Source organism: Glandiceps talaboti, chromosome 8 (assembly GCF_964340395.1).
Source record: "Glandiceps talaboti chromosome 8, keGlaTala1.1, whole genome shotgun sequence".
In the NCBI taxonomy this organism is placed as follows: Eukaryota; Metazoa; Hemichordata; class Enteropneusta; family Spengelidae; genus Glandiceps; species Glandiceps talaboti.
Window position 1 is genome coordinate 17,528,763 of NC_135556.1, and position 24,671 is coordinate 17,553,433.

At 35.0% G+C, this 24,671-nt stretch overlaps 1 protein-coding gene across 1 annotated transcript; it reads right to left on the bottom strand.

The window, feature by feature from the left end:
- Positions 1–579: 579 nt before the first annotated feature.
- LOC144439454 (gamma-aminobutyric acid receptor subunit beta-like) lies at positions 580–22,614 on the bottom strand. Its single transcript, XM_078128741.1, has 8 exons — positions 22,490–22,614; positions 22,031–22,125; positions 18,104–18,171; positions 13,061–13,278; positions 11,187–11,269; positions 9,611–9,742; positions 8,273–8,730; positions 580–1,251 (listed from the first exon to the last, which is right to left on the bottom strand). The coding sequence occupies exons 1-8, from the start codon at positions 22,579–22,581 to the stop codon at positions 868–870; spliced, it is 1,530 nt and encodes a 509-aa protein (XP_077984867.1). The 5' UTR covers positions 22,582–22,614; the 3' UTR covers positions 580–867.
- Positions 22,615–24,671: the final 2,057 nt, after the last annotated feature.

The window sequence follows — 24,671 nt, forward strand, 5'->3', positions numbered from 1 at the left end:
TAATATCTAATGGGGGGGGGGGGGGTCAGGGTAGTCCTCTCCGCACAAGGGTCTGGGTAACCAAGACTAGAATGTTTATGGTTGCAAACAGTGAGACAAGATTGACAAGTTTGGTTACACCGGTGATTAATTCATTCATGTACATTAAATACTGGAATGATATCTAGTTTCCCAAGGTGGCGGACTTGCTAGTTTCCTAAATTGGCATTATGAATACTCAGTGAATCAGAGGAACTCACGCAAAAATTTTACTGTTAAAAACCGAGGTTTCACATTTGCATTGCGAGTCCAGCTCTAGTGCATGTATTATAATAATTATATTATTAGCAGCAATCCACAACGGTAATCGCATTGGCCATTGCTATTTATTGCTAGCGTAATTATTGCTAGCTACGTATGCATTGCTAGCGTCGTATTGCTAGCTACGTATGCATTGCTAGCGTCGTATTGCTAGCTACGTATACATTGCTAACGTCGTATTGCTAGCTACGTATACATTGCTAACGTCGTATTGCTAGCTACGTATACATTGCTAACGTCGTATTGCTAGCTCCGTATACATTGCTAACGTCGTATTGCTAATACAAACATGTAGTTGTTGTAATAACACTTAAAGTAGCAGCAGCAGAAACAGCATCAGTAGTAAAACTAGTGGTGGTAGTAGAAATACTGCTACTACGTACTGTATCAGTGATACCACCAACACCATCACAACTGCTGCTACTGCTTCTACTACTAGTAGTTGTTATAGTCGCAGTAGTGTCTCGTTATTGTTATTGTTATTGTTATTGTTATTGTTATTGTTATTGTTATTGTTATTGTTATTGCTGTTGTTACTGTATTTGTTCTTATCATTTAGTGTTGACATTACTTTTTGGAATCGCGGGCAAGTAATTCTTCTAATGTATAGTCTGTCACAGAGAGATAATAACTCCAATAAACTGTATTTAAGATAATAAACGAGGCGGGAAATATGATACGGGAATAGATGTCAATCTTGCTGGCATTCAGACCAATGGCTTTCATGGATTTTAATTTTCGACGGATTCTATTCCATACACCAGAACCTTGAGACAAACTGGTTTCAGACTTCATCCTTGCTTGTTCTGCGCGTGCGTCGACCTGACGCACAAGGGTACTAGGTGAAGCTTGGACGCAACGGAATTGTATTTCGCATTCGTCGCTTTCTTCTGAGCCCAAGGTGGTGAATGCGACCTCATTTGCGTTCTTAAATGATGTTGGAGATACATCCTGGTAGAAAGAAAATAAGAAATTTCCATTATTAAAAAAGATTTTTAAAAAAAAACTATTTTAAAATTTCACTGTGACTTTGGAAATGGGACTAAGTCTTGCACTATCATGTTAACAACAATAGGCTAAATTTGATTTTTACATTTCTCAAAAGATATTTAAAAGACAATTATTGGCAAATCAAATAAAACCACGAGAAACAAATCTAGAATACTGGGGCTCGCTCAATTCAGTGAAAGAAAAGTGTACACTTTCTGAATGATAACATACGATTTGATAACCAGATGCCTATTTTAAATTAATTTTATTTGCATGCATTATGAGTTGTTATGAGTACATGTAGCACTTGAAAGTCCCTGAAAACAATCATTGGCAGCTGATATAGACAGAAAGTAAAACTTGATGCACGACAATGATACATAATATTACCATAACGCATAACGCATGAGTTTTAAATAAAATTACAATCTGCACTTCAAACTTCCATCATAGGTCGTCATAGGTCACAATAAAAGTAAAACTAATAGATAAAAAACCACACCTTGATTCAAGATTCCGAGAATATTAGGACACACTGTTGAACAGTCCTAACGTGAATATTTCTTAAAACCAATGATCGCATCTCGAGAGCCGAACTAATTTATCTACTCTCTAGATCTCTCGAGGACCGTACTCTTAAGGAGCGGTAGCTACATTTACCGTTAAAGAGGCCTCATTTGGCTGTTTTACGACGATGGCGAGATGCATTAGAAATAGGCAGAGGAAATAGGCTTATGGAAGAGAATGTGACATGTGCACGTTAACTCAATCTAGTGATAGTTATACTTATACCAACATGAGGCAATTTGAGCATGCAGAGTATATAATCAAAATTAAACAGACTTCATAACGATCACCTCAAGAGGGCGTTTTTCGTACGTCTTAGCAATACTGAGAAATACACTTCTATGACCTATGATGAAACAGTTCACTACACACCTAATTTTAATTCACAGCACTCACCAGATCTCATTTGCAGAAAAAAAACGCCATCGTTAGGAGTAATGCAACTACAGTTTAGTTTTATGAGCGTTATTTCAAATGTTGGACAGGAGTAAGACGAATGATATAACCAAAGAACAGTAATTAGATATGTTAACAATTAATGAAAACTGATGATTGTTACGATGAAATTATCCAGGGGCCTAACGAACAGTAAAACAGTCGAGCGATGCCTAAATATTAGAGAGAAGAACAAAATTTAAACATGGAGGTGATTTTTTGATATAAATCCAAAATATTTTAAAACTTTGGGTCTGAGTCATTAAATGTGACTGAGTTAATTTCGTAACGAACGAATATATCGATCTTATTTTAGTCCAACAACTGAGTATACACAGATCGCACTGACAATTGGAATTTGTTTTAAATTCCCAGAGGCCATAAGGGTGAGAAATGTGCGTTTATTTTGGATTTTTTAAATTAATCGAACAACTTTGCCAATATGTGCTTCTACTCAAAAAGATGTGAAACAACAAAGCTTAGTGTTTGTCACTCAATAAATTGCAAAAGTCACCCAAGTTTTTTTTGCAAATCACTTCCTGTATATACTGAAGCAGTTCCGCGTCGTTTCTTTTTTCAAGTACTGTAACTGTACTCAATGCACTGCTGTTTACATTGAATCAGTTCGCTTCCGTTATATTGCACTGCATCTCATTTTGAAATTACATCACGGAGCTAGGCAATGCTGAGAGGTCATAACGAGCCTTGATCCCTACCAGGATTTTCAATTATATCGATGCTTTTACACTATACATCAATGTAATCTTAAAGCATGTCTTCATTTAGAATGTGGAAATATTCCGTTAGCATGCAAATTTAATCTCAGAGTGTAGTCTGATAAGCATAATGATTTATCCTTCGTAAGGAGGTATACGACAAAAACAAATTATCACTATTGTGTATGGTTCATTTTATTGCCAGAAATAGCAAACTTGGTTTTATGTTAGAGGCCCATGAAGTACAAACGTGATTGAAATTTTCGACCTACTCTTCTGGCACAGTCGCCATTTTGAATAAAAAAATTTATAAGCGATCAACAAATATTTATCTTCCACCACACCACCTTACTTACACATGCACAGTCTTGTATTCAAATTCATTGCAGAACTTATATGTCTTTTTTTATGTCTGATCGAGAGTTCACTCGTGATAGGCGTTTGAAACTGTCTTTGACTGTATGTGTTAAAGTCCACTTGACTTGCAGCTACGTTTGTCCAAGTATACTTTTTTTTGCAATGTCACAAATCATGTAAACGTTTGTGCAAGATTGTACTGTTGCCGACATCTTAAGCAAAACCGCATGCAAGCAGCTATGCGCAATCTGCTTATCGGGGAGAATGCCTCGTCACTGACGTCAATGATGACACAGTTTCCGGAGGCTGCAAAACTATCTAAACTATATAACATCAACATTGATCAATCAATGGTCCCTTGAGGGCTAATTATCCAAACTTTTTAACAACATTAATGGTTACACGATTACGAGATAGAGGGTACAGTGAGTCATGGGATTTCGATTACGTTTCAAAATCTCACTTACAGAGCGAAAAGGTGTGACTAAAAGATAAAACGAAATTTTCATGTAAATCTTTTATACCGGTACAACATTCAAATTCACAACTTACAAATATTGTAACATTTATATGTGGTTGAAAACGTATTTCGCGATATTATGCGCATTTATTACAGACTCAACTAAGTGTTGAGGTTTTATAAAAACCATTACCCTGGGAGTGGTAGTTAATGGGTTATGATTTATGGGATAGTGTTTAAATTTTTCATATTAATATAGACATAAACTAAAAGGCAAGTCAATTTAGATTACTGAATGGAAAACTCAAAGGGGTCCACTTTAGTTTCACCATTTCCCATTGATGTGTATATTAAGCAACTAGGCCATGTAACAACAACAATTGTTTGACGTCAGCAAGAGCTTAATTTTTTGATAGATGTTCAAAAAAACGTATGCAAATGAGGTCAAGTGAGGTCAAAACGTGCCGTATAAGCTCAGTATAATCGAGTCGACTCCGCGAATCCCGGCATGATGTTTATCTTGAATTTTTGTGATGTCTCTGATGAGATTGGCGTATGGGGGTAATGACAAAGAAAAAAAGTTGAATATCGAATGCGAAAATGGTGACTTGACTATTGAGTACATGTGGTTAACCTTACATGTTGAACTGGCGCTACTACTACTACTACTACTACTACTACTACTACTACCACTACTACTACTACTACTACTACTACTACTACTACTACTACTACTACTACTACTACTACTACTACTACTACTACTACTACTAAAATGTTGGTGGTTTTTATATAACGCTTTCCCACTCTGTGCTCATAGTGCTTTACAATTAGTACCCCTGGCATGGATCTATAGCGACACAACGGCCCTTTATACCTCCTCAACTCCCTGGGGAGCATACAATCCATTGCAGCCTTTATATTAAGCACATAGGAGTAAAACATTCACATTGCAACCTCTATCCTACCAGGTCCTCAATCATACAGCTGGGTTGACTGAGGCACAGTCGTGGTTCAAATCTTGCCCAAGGACTTTAGCCACTCAGAAACAAACGGCAGCGATGGGGCTCAAATCTGCAACCTGCAGATAGATTCCAAGCCGGCCACTCTAACCATTCGCTCATCATGCCTCCGTACACGTATCACGGAGGTGTATTTACTGTTCATATCAGTGATACATGTACACCCATGTTTGAATCAACTGCATGCACTACTAAATTTTCATTCGCCAGGTATGGCACTTTTTTTTGTAACGTTCCAATAATTGATTCCATGAGACTACATAATTATAGGACAGTAGAATATGAACAATATATTCTAGCTACATATATTAATTATAAAAATGTGCCAAGTGGACAGATTCTATGTTGAAATTTGATCTGGTTACTTCACTTTGAAGCAATTTTGTCGTTAATCATTAAAAATTACATTTTTATTCAATTTGCATGCATTGAGTAGATAATTAGTTTGTCTTGTAAACCGCTCTCTCAGCATGGTTTTGCAAACCCGACATGACGTTAAACATAGTTATTAGTTTGCGTGGCCCATATGACATTAAAGGCGTGTAGGCCTGCTAGAGGTGGCCGCTTTCAGTTGTCAGGTTGTAATGTGTATGGTTTAACAACTTGAATGTCCTTTATATGTATATAGTCCATGCTTTGACAAATGCTGCTGCAGGCTGCTGCACTTCATGGAGAACTGTGAATCAAATACGGTTCCTCCTAGGCCTGTTAGTGTATTCATTGAGTGAGAAATCATGTAGAAGTCAAGTCCCCTGTCTGTAGTCTTTAAATACGTTCTTATTAGCCTGATCTCGCAAATAGTTGCGAATGTTCTACCGCTGTCATACATCCTTGTAGATTTTCAACGACGGGAAATCATTAACAATACCAAGAATTATTTAAAATTATCCTTAATATTTTTAATAATAAGTTATTACAGTAACTCCCAACATTTTTGTTCGTTTAGCCAAGTAAATACGAGTGACCTACATAAGGGGCCTTGTGAGTAGCGATATCATAACCCTTAGGTCACACGTATTTTCCAGTTCATTGAAGTAAAACATGAAGAGAATAACATAATTTCACCTGTAGACGCAAGCATTTTGTATGAAAAAATTAGAAAAATAATGGCAATTTTGAACGTTTTGGCTCACACTTTGAGCGCCATAGTACCTATGGTGCACATGCGGGTTGCCGCGACGTAGATCGACCAGGGGTATAAATTCCATAGTTTTTGTTCGAACGTTTTCAATTTGACTTGTGTGAGGTAAAATAGTTGCCATAACGTTAGAATCTATTTGCAAGTATATTCCCCTGAAATGAATTCTCGAAACTTGTTGCTGTTAGTTTCGTTTCATGTAAACTTCAAATTAATTATGTTCAGTTGAAATCTGGGGTCAACATACACATTTTTAAAATAGAGGTGTCAATGATATCCAAATTTAGTTATTATTTTAGAATCCAATATGGCTGCTGAATAATTATGTATTAATTCTATGGGAAAATAAAATTGACGATTTCGTTAAAAACAAGACCCCGAATTTCTTCTAGTATTCAAAAGGTCTGGGAACAAGATTTCATATGGTAAAATTTGAAGCGAATTGAAGAACTTTGATCTGCAGGGATATTTGTCCTCGAGACGCATGCTAAAATGACGTTCTCGCAAGCCGCGAGCATAGTAGTAGGTTTTCGCTGATGCAACGACTCAAATTTAATAGCACACACACGAGGTGTGGTATATTGCGCTAATAAAGAGTAGAGTGGTTTGCGACAAAACACAGTACAGTGTGACATTGGCCTAAAAAAATCGAACACTGGGTGATCGACCTACTTGGGGCTATTGACGACCGTGTGAGAAACTGTTCTGACAAAACGAATCGAAATCGTATGTCGTCAGCTTTTGAGAGTTGTCAGATCGATATCGCCATCTCAAGATCTCAATACATCAGATCATATAATAATGTATTAGTTATTGAAACTTATACTGTCATTAAAACAAGAACTATTGAAATTTGTATATGGAATAGATCTTGTAAGCTTTTCAACGAATACAACATCAATCTATCGTTTTTTTGTTTACAGAGGTTACAACAACAGTCATATATTCGTGAATAAATGAGTTTCTGCGAGGTTACTAGATTGTTGCTCCATTTGATTATTTTTCCCACAAATTTTCCTTTGGTGAAGGTTGATTTTATACGTCGCATTTGAAATTCTCACCCGCCCAAATAAAGTTTAATTATGATTTCGTGTGTCCAGTGTTAAAAATATTGACTGTAGACTCAATTTAAAATTTATGAATTGAAATACAATTTCGATTGCTTTTGAGTTTATCACAAATCGCATCTTATGGCGGGTGAATCATGTGTCTTTACTCAGTATATACAAGTATATGAAAGTGACGTCATGAATAAATTATGTCATGCGCAAGCCAAATGTCTTTGAACGGAAAATAAGGATTTGTTTACCTTGGTCGTTCTACGTCACAACTCGAGTCTATGTTAAAGGTTCTGGAGTGTTTGACATATGAGTAAGAACGTTTCAAATCGCCATTTATTTTTTTTACCAATCATTATGCTCGATGAGGTATTTTTATATTTGTATCCAATATTTTTCTTCACTCTGTCCGAAAGAATTTTGTTATCTAGGGATTTGTGGTCACAATACGTATATCCAGACTGGCCGTGCCAAGCTCCCCCCCCCCCCTCCCCGATCGCTTGGCTGGACGAAGAAAAATATTGGGGTGGTAATATCTAAATATATATTCTATGTCATGAGAATGGAGTAATATATGTAATATCACATATAATGTTAGTAGTGAATTCAATGTTAGTATGATAGAATAGGCAAAAGAGGAAACTTTAACGCCGGGCGTTGGCAAAATTTTAAATTAGAGCGAAAAAATACAGTGTGTCACTTACTATCTGGGCCTGATAAGACAGCAATTAAGTCATGATTGTCCGTAGAAAAAGAAAACATCACAGATAAAATAGAGTATTATTACAATGTGCGACTCTCACTGGACAAACGTCTTCAAAACAACATCATATGACTTAACATTTACTATTTGATATTGTTTTAGTATAACTATGTGTATACTGTGTGTCTGTACGTACATGGGGGAGTACTAGTGTTTAATGCTTATGTGTATGTTCGTGTAACATCTAACCATGCATGTAGGTATGTATGTTTCTGTCTGTATATGACTGTGTTTTACATTATTAAGATATATCTTGGTGGAGAAATGAAGTTCACTGTGCAGAAACATATTTTTTTGTGTGTGTACTGAATAAGCGTTACAAATTATCAGAATATACAATTTTTTGGTCCAAAAATGGAGTGTGTGTTTGTATATGCTTAGGTTTATGCCTGTGTCTGTACGTGTTGTATGTTTGCAATCGATGTGTTAATATCAATTATCACCCGCCTGGGGTGACTATACTTACGATATCGGTTGAATCCGGCACCTTGTAAAGTTCACTTCTCACGTTGCCTTGGTGATCAATCATGGCTGCCGAGTTCATTTCGATGTCGATGGATCTCTGCTTCTCTTTCCTCCTTCGCTCACGTTCTTCTTTATAACGAGCCTTGTTGAAATAACTGACAGTTGCATACTCCACCAATGAGGCAAATACATAGAGAAAGCACATACCGAGAAACACATCAATAGCTTTGATGTAGGATATTTTAGGAAGGGAGCTGGCCGTGGTTGCCATTATTGTTGCCATGGTGAGGACGGTTGTAATTCCTAAGGCAACCCTGGCAGGAGTGGCTCCTCGGTTTACAAAGAAGGATACCCATGATAAGATAACGATGAGAATTGAAGGGAAGTAGATTTGGATCACATAGTAGGATAAATTACGTACAAAGTAGAAATCGGCGATCAGCTGTGTGTAGTTACCCACTGAAAAAATAAATGATTTTTAGTTATATTTAGTTTTTATATTTATATTTACATTTAGTTATATAGACAGACAATTTGTTTTCAGATTGGTAAGAATAGGAAATGAAGTTGATCGTATTGCAATGTGATCTATTTTTGTGTTGCCAAATGATAAACGATCGTATAGGTATATGAAGCTGAATGTTTTACGTGTATTCGGTTCAATGGAAAAACAGCCGGTACAGTAAAACAGCAACAACAACAACAACAACAACAACAAAAACAACAACAAAAACAAAAACAACAACAAAGCATTGCATTACATCGAATTATCACTTGTCAGTTTACACGTGAACATGGACATTCGTGTACAAGGAAACTATTGAAAAGTAACCCATCTATGTAAATAGTGAAAAATATGAAACATACACGGTAAGAAACACACACACACACACACACACACACACACATACATACATACATACATACATACATACATACATACATACATACATACATGCCTATAATCGCTTATATTAAAAGAGGCATTGTAACTTGCACAAATTTAGATCAATTTAAATCTGGTTTATCAGAAATACCAACTCATTATGACTAGAGACTGCGCACCTGCAGGATTACTGCTCAATTTTTGAGTTACTCTGCAGTATTATACAGATACAGATACTACATACACAAACACATACACAACAAGCTAAACGGAGAATCAAAATGGAATTTGTTTTAATCATTGCCTTATCGCTATTGTGAATAGAACGACTTTATAATACCCAAATATCGCAAGTAATGATTGGTACACACAACCCCTGAAGTCATAATGTACTAATAGCTATAAGACTTAGTGTTCTATACTGTTATAATGAAAATGTTCTATGTGACTCACCCAAATAAACCTGATGGTGTACACGGTAGTTTTTGCCTAATATTGAGAACTGAGGAAGTTCAATGTCATCCATAATAGTTATTGGTGAGTCTTTGACCCAGGTGTAGTCAATATCACGTGTATTGTAGGCATCTGGAAGAGGTAGATAAATACATTAAAGTAACACAGAAAGCTATTGCAAGGTATTTGACTTGAGTTAGAATATTTAAATAAAACCCATAATTCAACTATACTAGTATAATATTAATATTGATGCATGCCTATAATGACACTGATATTGTATTATGACGTTGTTAGCAAGTTTGTCTAAATAATAGCGGTGTCCGACAATTTGTTATACATATGACAGATTATGTCATTAAAATTGTCATTTATATATCGTTGCTAAATACCATATTTGAGACCTGCCAATAAAATGAAATAATTATCAAAATATGCTTCGGTAATTAGAATGCAAGATGCGTTTTTTAGTTGACTCACTTCCTTTCGCTCCAAAAGTAATCATACTCAACTTTTAAATTTCAACGTATACATAAGCTTATTGGAGTCATAACAAGAGTATATTTAAAGTAAACAACAACAACAACAACAACAACAACAACAACAACAACAACAACAACCACCACCACCACCACCACCACCACCACCAATGATATGAACTTAGTTGTCTGTCTTTACAGACATACATTCTTACCAGCGATGATCAATATATATGTTATGAATCTACTGCAATTATACTAATTCTCGTAGGAATTGTGGTCGGAAGTTCAGTGGAAAAGACAATTGCCACAACGCTGACATATTTGAATGACTAAAATAAACCACTCGGCAATCAGGAAATCGTTACTTTTAAACCCATAATCGCTTGGTGATGCAACTGCCACGGTTGCTGGTAGAGCTTGCCTGAATGTTAGGTGATTTTTTGCAATTTTGATGCGATCAATACCTCTTTTATAATGAGCTAGCATGTGCAAATAATAATTGTATTGATATTTTTTTTTACAATATCTCTCTGACAATACCTTGTATAGTAAATTTTCTGAAAGCATCTTTTCTCTCTGTTCTTTTTTGAGGGTGTATAAGCTGTTGCTCCGGTTGATCAGAATTTGACTATGTTAAGGATTCGAAATAAAATTTAAACGTACCAAAAGTGCGGATTATATTTGGTGTGAAGTAATATTAGTTTTTGATATATGTAAACAATTTCAATGTAATGGATTTTACAGCACTTAAGGAAGTTTGTCCCAAAGGGTTAGTACGGAGTCCATATATTTCACATCCGTATATCAAATAAAAGTTATATGGCGTAGATTATACTCGCGTTTGTGCCAGCCTATGTAATTAAAAATCCTTGCGTTACATGAGTCGTAACTAATTTGTCTACTTGGTCGTCCATCGTTTATGGTCATACGACACTTGCAACAAAGAACCAATTGAATTATTGTCCTGGAATAAATCAATTCGGCGGTTTGCTTTGCATAGTACTCTTACATTTAATTACACGAACCAGCCCTTAATTGCATGTCATTAAAAGCTTGATTGCTGTGATGTCTAACTACATGGAGTGAATACTTACAGCTTTCTAGAATCAACGAACACCGTTGTTGGTCGAATGGAAAGTATTGCAAATTCATGGGACAACTAGCAACGATTGTGAGTCTGAAAAAAAAAAACACATACCAAGAAAAGACAAAAATAAACATTTTTTTTTGTATAACTTCGATTGCGATTAATATTCTGAGGCCTAAGAAATAAAATTGTTTGGTTCCGGTGACCCGACCCAACCTCGTATTTCACGCAAACTCTAAGCTTTTTTGACGTATTGGAGAAAAAATAATAAAATTGAGAAAATTGTGAAGACTCGCAAGAAATGGTGGATGCGGAAACTGACATCAACTTAAAAAGACAATATAAAACTGTTCTTCCAATCTGTAATGGCTGTACATCTGATGGGAAGAAACCAATAACACAGAGGCTATATTGAAAACAACGGAAAACTTGAGATATATACATGATTTAGTCTAGACAGTCACACATAAAAAAAATTATCTACCCCACCTATTCTAAAATTGAGCGTAATCGGAACCACACAATTTATTTGTTAGGCCTAAGTGTCAATAATATTATTTATATCAAATGTCATGTACTGTGGCATGTGGGTATATACCATGTAATTTACATACATGTAGACACAGTCACATACATGTTTGACCACAGCGTATTGATATGTACTCTGAAATGACGTACTATCACTACCGTTCCTACACTGTGTTAGCTAAAAATCAATGATACGATAGCCATCGCCATCGTTTTCTCATTTCTTGTTCAGCTGTCCCTATGTAAACATAATATTGTTGAGTCGAATACGCAATGATAGACGGCTGCTTTTGATGTAGTGACACCGTTCATCTCTAAAGTGATTGTAAGGCGTCTAAGAACCAAACGACACTCTAAGTTTGATCTCGATCTGCTTTGAATGAAGTGTCCATCTTTAAAGTGATTGCAAGGCGGCTAAGAATCAAACGACAATCTAAGTCTGATCTTGATCTGCTTTGAAGTGTCATCCTTTAAAGTGATTGCAAGGCATCTAAGAACCAAACGACGTTCTAAGTTTGATCTTAATTTGCAGGAAACATGTCAATATACATTTTAAAAATGGCAAGTCTTATCGTCCACACAGCTCTGACTTGTTTCTTGCTAATTGAATATGTAGACGCACGTACGCAATTTTATTCTCTACAACCAGCAGGACTTTGTAATGTATAGTATAGCTTACATGGCAAGTTGGAACCGTAATTGCCGAAGTGATTTAGCAGTATTCATAAATTGTATACGATCTTAAAGTGTTACAATTTGTTCATCGTACACCTCAATGCATATACACTGCATCTACCTTGACTATACATATGCAGATCAAAATACACAAAATAAAGAATGCATAATTATGATGTAGATATGACTATATTTTGAATTTGTTGATTGGATACACTCCTACCTACCTACCTACCTACCTATCTACCTACCTACCTACCTACCTACCCACATAGTATTACATACATACATACATACATACATACATACATACATACATACATACATGCATACACGCATACATATAGACACACATACATACATACATACATACATACATACATACATACATACATACATACACACACATACATACATACATACATACATACATACATACATACATACATACACACATACATACATACATACATACATACATACATACATACGTATATACGTACATACGTACACACATACATACATACATACATACATACATACATACATACATACATACATACATACATGCATGCATGCATGCATGCATGCATGCATGCATACATACATACATACATACATACATACATACATACATACATACATACATACATACATACATGTATAACATATACATACCTTGTACTGTACAATACCTTTCCTGATGGTGATATTCTAATCAACGAATTGTGAGTAGTGATAGTGTGAAAGTAGGATTTCTTCTCGTTGACAAAATATGTATCTGGTAACCATAGTTTGCTCAAGACCTCAGAATTCAAATAGAGATCGTCAGCCCAGTCAAAGCTCAACCGATTGTCAATCCAAATTTGACGAAAATAGAAGTCCAAAGTGTAATCCTATGAACAGAGAGCATTAGTCAATTAAAATTCTGATTTCACTTTGGTTACTAAAGCTTTTTCTGATTAAAGTTCAGGTCATTGATAACTCGACAGTAAGACTACGCATACCAAATTGCGTGATTTGTGTACATATATAGACGTAAAATGAATTTCACAGTGTTAGATAGCCTTGTTTTTGAAAATATTTGGGGAACTTAATTTCCCCGAAAACATTTAATTTGTAAATAAAAGTAAGGTACAAACATTCAAATCAACTGACTACACACACACACACACACACGCACACACACACACACACACACACACACACACACACACACATATATATATATATATATATATATATATATATATATATATATATATATATATATATATATATATATATATATATAACTCGGTGAGTATCAATCTGCTAAGACAGTGCTCTATACCGCAGTGGCATAGAGCTATATATATATATATATATATATATATATATATATATATATATATATATATATATATATATATATATATATATATATATATATATACTGCAAGCGTACGTGCGTAAGCATACATACATACATACATACATACATACATACATACATACATACATACATACATACATACATACATACCCATGTTCGAAACCTGAAGCTATTGTTATCATTGAAAAAAAAATATCCAAAAATGTTGAAATTGTGAACTCCAGAATTCAATTTATATTCAATTCTGGACTGTTAGTTTCTGTAGTATAAGAACAATCCCAAAACCGTCGTCAACCACGTTTTAAATATTTTTGACAACTACATGTATTTATGATAAATTGGAACTAGCTGCTTGTAGATATATTGATATAATTGACTATATGATATATTATAGTTCTAGCCATGGTTTATTTTCCCTCATCAGCTATTCAATAACACGCGAGCCTTTTAACAATTTGAAAGCACATCAACGTTGACGTCGTTCTGACCAAGCTTGTATTCCTAGAGGATATTGGTAACAGCGTAATATTAGCACAGAGCAATCATTTTATTTTCATTCTTGTTTCTATTAATGATGGTGCCAAATTTGAAATTGTGCGATGTGGTGTTCACGTATGCTGTTATTTACAGCTCATAGTTATTGACTAGTCTGATATACTATCGCCTTGGTACCTTATAGTAAACTGCGTAACGTTCGACTCATATGTTAGAACAGTCACATACATATCTAGTTCACTTGATCGCCGCTTTCACTGTATACCGCTTTATCTTTATGCTTGAGTTATCGGCCAGACATACTTGGGGGAAATAAAGTGACGAATCGTCGAAATCTGATAATACTTTTATGATATTCGAGGCCATTGAGCTGCTTTGAAACATGACATCAAACAGGAGAATAGTCACTCAACTCAAACAAACGACTAAACACTTGTGAATATTGATTTAAGAGTTCCGTCTTTGCGAGTGTATAACCGATAGTCGATCGATATTACAGTTTGTTTTCTTCCCTCTGTCATGTTCCTTGACATATTATAATTACTGTGTGGTGTGAGTATCAAGATATGCCCTGAATGGCTATCTTGGTTAACGTTATCCCCGTGATGTAGTCCACCAAACAAGTATGTATGTATGTATGTATGTATGTATGTATGTATGTATGTATGTATGTATGTATGTATGTATGTATGTATGTATGTATGTATGTGTGTGTGTGTGTGTGTGTGTGTATGTATGTATGTATGTATGTATGTATGTATGTATGTATGTATGTGTGTATGTATGTATGTGTGTATGCGTGCATGCGTGTATGTATGTATGTATGTATGTATGTATGTATGTATGTATGTATGTATGTATGTATGTATGTATGTATGTATGTATGTACATTTTTGTATGTATGTATGTATGTATGTATGTATGTATGTGTGTATGCGTGTATGCGTGCATGCGTGCATGTGTGTATGTATGTATGTATGTATGTATGTATGTATGTATGTATGTATGTATGTATGTATGTATGTATGTATGTGTGTGTATGTATGTGTGTGTGCGTGCGTGCGTGCGTGCGTGCGGTTGTGTTTGTTTGTTTGTTTGTGTGTGTGTGTATGTATGTATGTATGTATGTATGTATGTATGTATGTATGTATGTATGTATGTATGTATGTAATTATGTATGTATGTATGTATGTAATTATGTATGTATGTATGTATGTATGTATGTATGTATGTATGTATGTATGTATGTATGTATGTATGCTATCAACCAATTACAACGATAATTTTACACTTGGGATTAACACAGCCGTTTTCACTATAACATGATGACCTTTTTGGTTCCGCTGTCAGCGACAACTGAGTGAAGCTTAAGGGTTAGACCGACTCTCCGTCGTCGTCCATCGATCGTCTATCATCTTTTTGTATTTTCAGTTTCTTCCCCGAAACCAGCTGACGTAATACTTTAATATTTGACGTACATGTTCCTTTGGAGGAGGCTATTCATGTTTTTTTTTTGATAACAAGTTGATTACGAGTCATTTTCTATTTTTTAGCGATTTTATTTTGGTATTTTTGGTGAAAAACTCCTTCTCCGAAACCAGTGGTCGGATTGCTTTGATTCATATCTGTTCATGTTGAGTTGATACGAATCATTTGCTATGTTCTAACATATTTTGGGGGTATTTTTATTCAAAACAAAACAATGCCCATAGCAACAACCAAGTGGTGGTGCATATTGCAAAGGTGACAACATTGTTGGGTTGGCAAGTGAATAAACATTCATAAAATGTTTGTTGGCAAGTGAATAAACATTCATAAAATGTATGCAAGTATGCCCAGCAACAAGGCCACGCCCATAGCAACAGCCAATTGATGGTGAGTATTGCAAAGTTAAAAGCTGAGATAGTTAGGCATGCAAATAAACATTTAAGAACTGATCCCATTTTGTCTTGCAACGAGGCCATGCCCATAGAAACAGCCAAATGGTTGGGTTAGTTGTAAAGATAACAGCTGGCTTGGTCAATTAGATATATACGTGGATATACATTTGTATTTTCAAAAGAGTGAATACACATTTACCTAGCAAGAAGTCCACGCCCACAGCAACAATCAAATTATAGTGTATATGGCAAAGATAGCACCAGGGGTAGTTAGGCAAGTAGACAAATATTTTTAAAAAAAATGACATATAGTCAACCTACAGCTAAGAAACTGTATGGATATCAACAAGGATGGATTTGGTTTCACAAACTTTACAGTTGTGTTACAATGCAATAGGGAACTGGTAAAACCGCCATATTGAATGTTGCATCGTGGGAAATGTGATTATGAATACTAATCAAATAGTATTGTAAACAATGTTGAGACATTGTTTGTAACCACAAATAATCAATTCATAGTCACCCTGACCATTGTGGGAGGTTAATGTCATCAGTAGCTCCAGATTAGGTATTACGATAACCACAGATAATCCCAAGGTCATTTGCATCTGAGCATGCTCAGTCTGGATTGCAAGTTCCCTATTGACTATATTTATTTTGATAATTTGGCATCAGGTACACTACTTCGCATTGACTGGAAAATACATGTAATCGGTTGTTTTTACCAAAAAGAACGACAACCACAGTAATGAACGAATTTCACTACTCATAGAGTAAAAGACATGTAGAACAAGCGTATGGTTTGAAAATCTACCTCTGCCTCTATTATTGAGTGCCACTTAGTCGATGCATCGTAAATCCCAATCAATTTATTGGTTCAGGTCTTTCGATTAAGTCGACTTTTAATTTTCTGTATCGGAATCAACCGATTAATTTACATAGCACCTGCTCCACTACAAGTACTAATAAATTATTGCAGTGTTAGGTTTAGAATGCCACCCTCTCGTTGTACTCAAAGTGTACTTGATAGATAATATGATATTTGGTCAACGAAATTTAGGTATGGCCATCCATATGATCACCAGCCCATCCCCTCACTCATAAAATATGGAAATAATAGTAGTAAATGCAATGACAAAAAAATGATTATAATTGCATGACACAGAAGCAAACATATAGTGAAGAATGTGAGAAGAGAATCTAGAGACATGGAAGCTAACAAACACTAAACGAACCGCATAAACAATAAATAAACAAACCTAAAATAAAGTACGCAAGCAAACAAACACAATCAAACAAACAAACAAACAAACAAACAAACAAACACACAGACACAATACATACATGCACACACAGGCACATGCGCATGCACACACATACACACGCATACACACATATATATATATATATACGCACACACACATACACACATATTCACATACATACATACATACATACATACATACATACATACATACGTACGTACGTACGTACGTAGATACATACATACATACATACATACATACACACATGCATGCATGCATGCATGCATACAAATGAACAATCAAACAAACAAACAAACAAACAAAGACAAGGACAAAGACAAAATGAAACACAAAACACAAACACAAACACAAACACAAACACAAACACAAACACATACACAGACACAGACACATACACAAACACAAACACAAACAAATAAACAACAAAACAAGCTGAAAGACGGACAGCTCAGGTGACATGACTTGAGCAACACATTCAGACATTGTTACATGTATCGACCAGACGTAGCCACGAGATGTAATTGAAAATTAAAACACCCTCAAGACATCCATCAACCATCGTATACATATGTATGTACAAATTGTCAACACTTCTGTAAGGTGAAATGACCAACTTTGTATATACACATTTCTATATGTTACAGCTTAAATCCTTCATTTATATATTGTTACTAGACTTACGTACCATAGTGGTTTCAACAATAGGTCCTAAGCTGGATACTGCCATGGAAATATTGACAATCACAGGCCGTCCTACAAAATGAAAGGAGATTTAAGTCTGTCAGCAATCCAAGAATAATTGTCATAGTGTTAATATGGCCTGGAAATCCATATGTTATCCAGAGTGCGCAGGAAAATCGATACATACTTGTGTTATTGGAAGTCTGTTAGGTAGCCTTTCTGTTTAGGCTAAGAATGACATATATGTACGATATACTGTTTAACCTTACATGTATCACAAACCTGCGTGTATGATATTACTATATATGTAGAGTAAGGAAACAGATACACCATAAATGCTATATTAACAGTTTAGTAACGACATGCGACGGTGATGACGTGACGTCACTGATGGCACGTTCACGGTGAATTCGATAATTACACTTCTGACGCACCGAAGAAATACGTTATACCATAGTGTAAATGTGTCTCGGTATAATAAACCATGTTTTATTTCGTCAATTATAAAACAAAAATTAAATCTTAGAAAGAAAATTCCCTGTTAATAAAGGATCATCGTACACATCCTTAAAGGGGCATAAACTCTGTACTATTATTATGATTATAATCGCTTAATGTGTGGTTAAGTGTGTGTCTGTGGGGGTGGAGGGGGTTTGGAGATTTTTTGTGGTGAAGCCCGGGATGGGGTATGGCTAGAGATAACTGTTACTTTCAATACACTTTAAACAGTCATTAAGTGGTATTCTACATGTCTATTCATTATCAAGTCAAATTAGTGGATTTTTTCTTATACGACTCAGCGACATAATTTAGCATACGCACTTTCAAAAGTCGGTGAATCTATTGATCAACTTTAAGATCACAAGAAAAATTGTAAGATAATGCTATAATGCCTTTAAGGTATTGATCCACCGTAAGTCTAAACTAGTTTTAATACTCGCTTTAATCGTTACGTATATATATATATATATATATATATATATATATATATATATATATATATATATATATATATATATATATATATATATATATATATATATATATGAAAGAAGACGAGTATGATATTACATTATGGATTTACACACACTCACACACATACACATACACACAAATATATTATATATAGGTATTGATCCACCTTAAGTCTAAACTAGTTTTAATAATCGCTTTAATCGTTACGTATATATATATATATATATATATATATATATATATATATATATATATATATATATATATATATATATATATATATATAAATGAAAGAAGACGAGTATGATATTACATTATGGATTTACACACACTCACACACATACACATACACACAAATATATTATATATATTATTTCATTTTTATGTATGATATGCTCTCCAAGGTGATTGAGCGCTCTACTTGGCGAAGAAGAATGAAACTCTCTCTCTCTCTCTCTCTCTCTCTCTCTCTCTCTCTCTCTCTCTCTCTCTCTCTCTCTCTCTCTCTCTCTCTCTCTCTCTCATTCTCTCTCTCTCTCTCTAATATATATAATATATTTGTGAATATATTTGTGTGTGTACGTGTACGTGTACGTACGTACGTACGTACGTGTGTGTGTGTGTGTGTGTGTGTGTGTGTGTGTGTGTGTGTGTGTGTGTAAACCACCTAAGTAAAATGATGCGCATAAACCATGCACATGGCCTTTTCAGAGCTACTCCTTATGCAAAACAAGTTTTTTCGTTCGATCAACATTATACATTCATTTTCCTCAAGCTCAATGCTATTTTGTCATTATATCGACACGCTGTGAGTATTTGACACAATTTGCGTACCAATTCAATATTCCGTACTCACGATATAATTAGACGGTAGGGCGAACGTGACGGCACAATGGTCGTTATACCGCCACAAAGTCATTCAAAGGAATACACCGTGGATCGTGAAATATAGTATTTCTGTGCACTGTTTAATAGCGAGCAGTTATTCACTAAAACAGCAATTTGGTATATCTGGGTTGTGCTTCAATTCAGAACAACTTAATAAAGCCACATATGAATGGTTTGCGCTTGATATGAATTGTAAGGTAACCATATATTGACTGAAAATGCGAATGAGACATCATAAAAATTGACAATCATTGTCAGAGTTTTATCTTAACGGAAACACGAAATCAATGGTTGTGTGAATATTGTTCATCATTAAGGTTCTTAGAATGAAGACGTACATTTTGTAGTTGTAATATTCACCAGTAGTAAAATGGCCATATTAAATCCCCATGTTTATTTAAAAAAGAATATAACAAATCCAAAGTAATTACCACGTTCTTAATAACCATTTAACAATTATACTTAGCCAGTAACAATCGATGAACAAACAAAGCGATCATTATCAGCATCATTATCAGGATCATTTTCACACAGTCATGACACGAACATCACATTCTTTGGCGGGCATTTAATTGATCAGTCATTATGTTTAAATAATGAAGTTTTCCCGGGGGGGCTGTCTTGATTAAATTGGTTGTCTCGTCTTATTCTAATATAACTTTTTTCTGACCTGTTAAAACATTTCACGGCTTGGCCTGTTCGCTTAAATTATTCCCATTCTCCTTCCAGAATTCAGTTCATAGGCAATGTAATAATATGGGAGCCGGCCTTAGTAGTTCTAGCCGCAATTTGTATTTAAACAGAACTTCAGCTCACTTTGATGTCTCAATTATTAGAAATGCATGGGCCAGGTATACAGTGAAAACCAGTCATTAAAATTTTATCTTGGAAAGTTATCTCCAGTAACCATTTATTCCTAATGTATCGTTTATTTATGCAGTTCTACTTTGAGCTTAATTTGACCTGAACATTCAGAAATAAGGATATGTGCATAATTTAGCAATATAACAAGATCGCCTCAACCGTTGGGGATAATGGCGATTGTTTCTTATAAGTAGTCGACTGATATGCTCTTCAGTCTTGAAACCTTTTAATCTGGAGGTTGCGATTATAATTTGATAAACATGAATTTATGAGTGACACCTGACACTGCAGAGTACCTTTTTAGACCTTTTGGTCAACATACGTATGCTTTCTCTTGATCTGTCAAGAGAGATAGACATGTGACAACTGAAGGGTAGACTGCCATCCAGTTGTAAACTCTATTTTGTTCTTGTTATTGTTTCTTGCTCCTCATCATACATTTTTCATTCTCTTGTTAATAATTTACATGGTGTAATTGCTCAACATTGCGACCACTGACTTTGTTTACATGTATTAAACCATCAACCATTCTGTCGGGGTTAATATTTCTTATTTAGTTTATTTATCGAAACTCACGTCCTTTTAGATATTGCTAAAACACCTTCTGATCGATTTTTGGTTTTTATTTTCTCAGCAAATGTGATAAATTTTACATTATAATCTCCACGTGTGCTTATTTCTGTCAAGATTTTCATTTACAAGACTATATTGAAACACTGTTTAAAATGTTGCATTTCTAACAGCAAATATCAACAGTTTCAGAAAATAAAAAAAACACCCAAATTTATCAGGTGTTCCAGTTGAAGTGTTTACATCAAGTTGCATGTACTTTTTGTATTTATAACAAAATTTTAAAATTTTATTTCACTTTCTAAATAATACATTGCATTGTACCTTATAGCCTTCTTTCTAAGCATGTTTATTTTTTCTTGCGTTTTAGTTTTATAAGCAAAGGATTTCTAATATTATGTAACTAATATAATTATACTATTAGAATACTTTGACTCTTATTAGATTGTACCACCTTTGTTTGGCTTGAATAACTCGGCTTACTTTAGTTGGAGTTTGTTTGCGATGTCACATCCAATAAACAACCACGCAATTATTTTAATGTACGGAGTATATATAAGAAAAGAACTTATTGGATTGAGTTCACCTAGGTTGCACCTTCAGACTTAGTTTAATTCATTGCTGTAAGACTTACCTCCATAATTTGGTCTCAATATTTTATCATAGCCATCAAATAAACTTCTTATTAATTCTGTAACATTTGCAGCGAGTTCATCAGCGTTCTCCTCTCTAGCAAGCAAACCAGAGACAACTTCATTAATGAAAGGAGGTTAAGCAAATGTCAGTCAGTGTATAGACGAATACACACGGGAACCAGGATTAGAATTACCATGAGAAAAAACATAGTTGAGTAGATAACCGGTTCTCAGTTAAGACCTTTGTTTTTTCCATTCGTCATTTACAGGAAGTTAAACCATTGCAGTTGACTATAAAAAGGCTTTTAAAAATATGATATATGTAACCTGATATACTTGACACATGTTCATGTCTTGTGTATGCCTAACTACAGTCACAGAGACTTCGATCTGCTATCATATTGATATTGAAGGTAAATCCATCTATACATGCAAACAAATTGTTCACGTCTTATTACCTCTTATCTTGAAGTTGTCCAATTGTACATGTTGAACACCAAAACATCGCTAAAATCACAAGTAATGTCCGTTTTATCCGCACACGTGCCATCTTGACTGCACCATGAGAAGCCCTCGTCTTACACACACATACAAACTGTATTCGTCAACTCTCTTCTGTCGATCAGAGCTCTATAGAAATGCTTTACATTACAAGGCCGCTTTCTTCTTTTCTGTGTAAAGTGAAGAAAAGCGATGTATTGAATTTATCGATTTACTCTCTACCGTTTCAAATGTTCATTCTGAGACTGCGCAATGGTTGTTGGGAAATCGATGCAAATGTTCTCGACGAATCTATTCCACAATTGTTATTCAAATATAGAATACAGCTGCGCAAAAGTTAATTTGGCATTTCGGTTGGTCGATGATGAGAAGAAATATTTTTCCCCCCAGGGACAACAAAGTCAACTGACTGTGAAGAGCTTCAGAAAAGGCCCGTAATAATTTCACCTTCGCCCGCGAGTATTCGCGTTAAGTATGGCCGTTACGTGCATATATATATATACTCTACAGTGAAATCGTAAAGGTATATCTGACCGACAAAATTATACGAACGGTCATTATGTATTCCTGAGGGTTATACACCCCAAAGACAGCAAAGTAGAAGCATTATCGTTAATATTTTTTCCCGAAATAATTGATCCGTGTAAATGATTATGTATATTCTTAATTATACTAATATTTTTTTACAACTGAGCAGTAGTCGTTGAGTTTATTTGTACAGAAATTACTAACTTAAATTAACTGTTTACTTTTTCAATAAATTAGTTCTGAATATTAGCGAAGGGAATTGGACTTAATCGAAAAACCATTAGTCTTTTTAGTATTCCACACTTCTGAGTTATTCGGCTGAAGAATCATAACGAGATCAAAATGTAATAAATAGTAATTTCAAAGTTTAGTTAAAATTTTCAGTGCTTTGACGTCACCAGTAAATACACAGATGGCGATTTTTCTTTATAAATTAAGTTATATATCCCAAATGTGCTTTAAGAGTTTATAATACCTTCAGGTGAATAAATTTTGCAAGCTGATAATTTGATATTGAAGGCTCTATCATCATTAATCGAAGCCCTTCAGGTAAAATTAGACGCGATGTTCGTTTATATTACGTGTGTTCTGAGCTTGGTAACAGAAATAAACCAATCCTAATATCGCCATGCATGTACATGTATGTGTTGGATTATTACATTTTTTGCCACCTAGCTCAGTACTACAGAGTTAGATACTTGTTCAATTTTTAGTTATTGTCTGGTTAATTCTACCGGCGTTTCAGAAGATTCTGCCGACTCAAAGGGTGTCTAGCATCGTTATAAGTGGCACGTTCTGTAACCCAGGGTCAATTTCCGGTTGAAGTCAATAGAAAAATCCACATCTTACCCACTACGTGTAGAGACTTTTCTGAGCAAATCAGTTTCGACATGGTTGATTGATATGGCTGATAAGTATACACATATGGGGTTTAGAAACGAGACTGTGACTGTTTGCTAACCAAAACTTATGGCATAATGATCCATGTTTGAATACATCATGAGAACTCTTACAGTAGCTAAACCTGGGTAAACATGTTTTGGGATTGGAATATTTGAATGTGAAAAAGGAATGGCCACCTTGAACTATAAAGATACGGACTGTGCCCCCTCTAACTAAGTTCTTCTTCATTGAATAATTCGATTCGTTTAGCCTAGGCAATATGATGTGTCGTCAAAATTATTTCAGAACAAATGTCATGCGTCAGTAATCTCGGTATGTGTTCTCCTCTCTCAAACTCGGTCACAACTAAAAAAAATTTTTATCGGAAGGTTCGTGTCAGACAAGTTTCCGACCTCACTTTAGAGGCCGGGCATTTTTAACTGACTGGCGGTGGCGCTAGTGTTTTTGGAAACTTTGCCTGAAATGAAGTGAGGTGCCACTTTGGAAAACGACAGGGTACGAGTAAGAGTCATTTTGGTGCTGTGAAATGATTCCTGAACAACTGTAATTTGTCAAACTTTACTACAGAGGGAGTGGAATACCCCTTCACGTACCCTCACCCATCTATATTTTCCACATATGCACGAGTCATGTGTATTATTTCTCAAACAAGAAATTCGACATTTAGTATTTGGGTATTTAGTATTCAAGAATGGCTAGTCGTGTATT